At 34.0% G+C, this 2,039-nt stretch overlaps 1 protein-coding gene across 1 annotated transcript in view; it reads left to right on the forward strand.

Moving 5' to 3' along the window:
* The window catches only part of LOC109372874 (CUB and sushi domain-containing protein 3-like), a 275,626-nt gene that overhangs the window by 253,993 nt on the left and 19,594 nt on the right, over positions 1-2,039 (forward strand). Inside the window, exon 7 of the mRNA XM_019626382.1 lies at positions 1,598-1,792. Coding sequence (XP_019481927.1) covers positions 1,598-1,792 — 195 coding nt within the window. The remainder of the gene's footprint in view (positions 1-1,597; positions 1,793-2,039) is intronic.

The raw sequence follows: 2,039 nt of genomic DNA on the forward strand, positions 1-2,039 counted from the left end.
CCAAGCCTCTTCCATTTCCACAAAGAACTATGTCTGGGAGCCCTCTGTGCCTATCTTCTTTGTTCTTTATGCCTTCCATATTTTGACAGAAAAGTTTTGCTTGTTACTTATTATAGATTATCTTTTAGGGCACTATCACTGCCTCCAATATACGCTTAATATTTTAGCTAAAACTTTTGTACTATCATTATATTAAACATTTTACATAGGTGAAATATGTACATGTTTATATTTTCTGATGAATGCAAATAAATTTCTACATATATTTTCTTCACACAAAACATTTCCAAATTGAATGCATCATTAAAAGTTGCTTTTGTGTATGGGTTGCTGTCTGTTAAAATTGGAGAGTAGAGACTTATTTTTTAAATTGGAACTTATAGAGCAGAGGAAGTCAGTATAAAATGTTTTAATAAGAAAACCCAGACTTCAACCCTCTCAAAGTTAGCCCTCTCCCCCAATTCCTCTGTATGGCAATTGTCTGGAAGTTTAGACATATTGACAAATTGATGTTACACCCGTGTCAACCAGTCTTCAACCCTAAGACTGTGGGAAATGTGTGAGAAAACTAAAAGGAAACTTTTTATGTGCCATAGTCCTTGAATAAGGATTGTTCAGACCAAGAGGGAGAAATGAGATCATGATGTGTTGCAGCTCTATGATCCCACAGCTGAACTTAGATTAATTTCAGATAGCTTAAATACAATCGTTGAACAGAATTGGGTTATACATTTTATTCACTGACCTGAAGTTCACCGTCGATGCATTAACTAAGGATAGATTTAGGCTATTTTTGTGAAAATGTGAACCTCTTTCTCTAGAATGGGTTGATCAAATTTCCTCATGAGGAAGAAAGATTAGATGCTTTTTAAAGCCTTATGATCTTTCAGTTTTGCTAATGGAAGCACAGTGCATTAATCATTCTAATCAGCATTGGATCATTCACGTTGAATTCCATAGTCAGCCTAACTCAGTTTAGTGATAGTCAGTGACTCCCCTCTCAGGCTTAGACTGTAGCCTGAATATAACTGGCTGTNAGTGGCCCTGAACTCAATAACTCTTACTCTCTTGAGAGTCAGGAGACAAATAACCCAAGATACAATATGCTGTTGAGAAAAAAATTTAAAAGCCAGACCAGAAGATACATTTCAATCCTAACTCTATCCTCTGAGGCAAGCTACTTAATTTTTCTGATTGTCACAGCATAAATGATGATACTTTTGCTCATCAGACTGTTCTAAATGTTAAATGAGATAACACTTCTAAAGCTCTTTATTCACATTAATTGGAATTCTGACTAGATTTTCCTGGAAATTTTTACATAGGTTAAACCTAATGATCTCCAGCAAATAAGCAGAAAGAGTTGTATTTTGAAATTATAGAGTGAAATTCATATTTTAAAATAATCACACCTATTACACATCATGGGAAAATAGGTATGGTCAGAGCAGAGCCTCCATTTTTTTTTTTTTATAAATAAGGGCTTTTCTAGAAATAAACATAACCTTTTATTAAAAATCACTTTTTCTCACCCCAGATACTCAACTGTTTTTCTCTTCCTGTCTGATTTTTTTATTTTTTGCTTGCTGTTCTCAAGCATTTGGTCATAATGAGTGTCCAGATCCTGGAATACCAATCAATGCACGGAGGTTTGGGGACAACTTTCAATTAGGAAGTTCGATTTCAGTTATTTGTGAAGAAGGATTTATTAAAACCCAGGGAACAGAAACAATTACATGTATTCTTATGGATGGAAAAGTGATGTGGAGTGGACCAATTCCAAGATGTGGAGGTAAGCACAACAGCCCGTGGAAAATATAACCCCGTCATGATTGTGCACGAAAAACCATAGTAGGGAATGCATTGTTCTACCAGGACTGCTATTATCTTTCTCTTAAAATATTAGTGATATTAGACATATATAGTTAAACAAATCACATTTTTAATGTTCCATGTTAAAATAGTTTTTAGAAACTATTTAGACATTTCCTTTAAAAAAAGCTCTTATTAAAAGACGTACATTAATAAATGGTAAATAT

The sequence above is a fragment of the Hipposideros armiger genome, unplaced genomic scaffold (assembly GCF_001890085.2).
Source record: "Hipposideros armiger isolate ML-2016 unplaced genomic scaffold, ASM189008v1 scaffold_671, whole genome shotgun sequence".
In the NCBI taxonomy this organism is placed as follows: domain Eukaryota; kingdom Metazoa; phylum Chordata; class Mammalia; order Chiroptera; family Hipposideridae; genus Hipposideros; species Hipposideros armiger.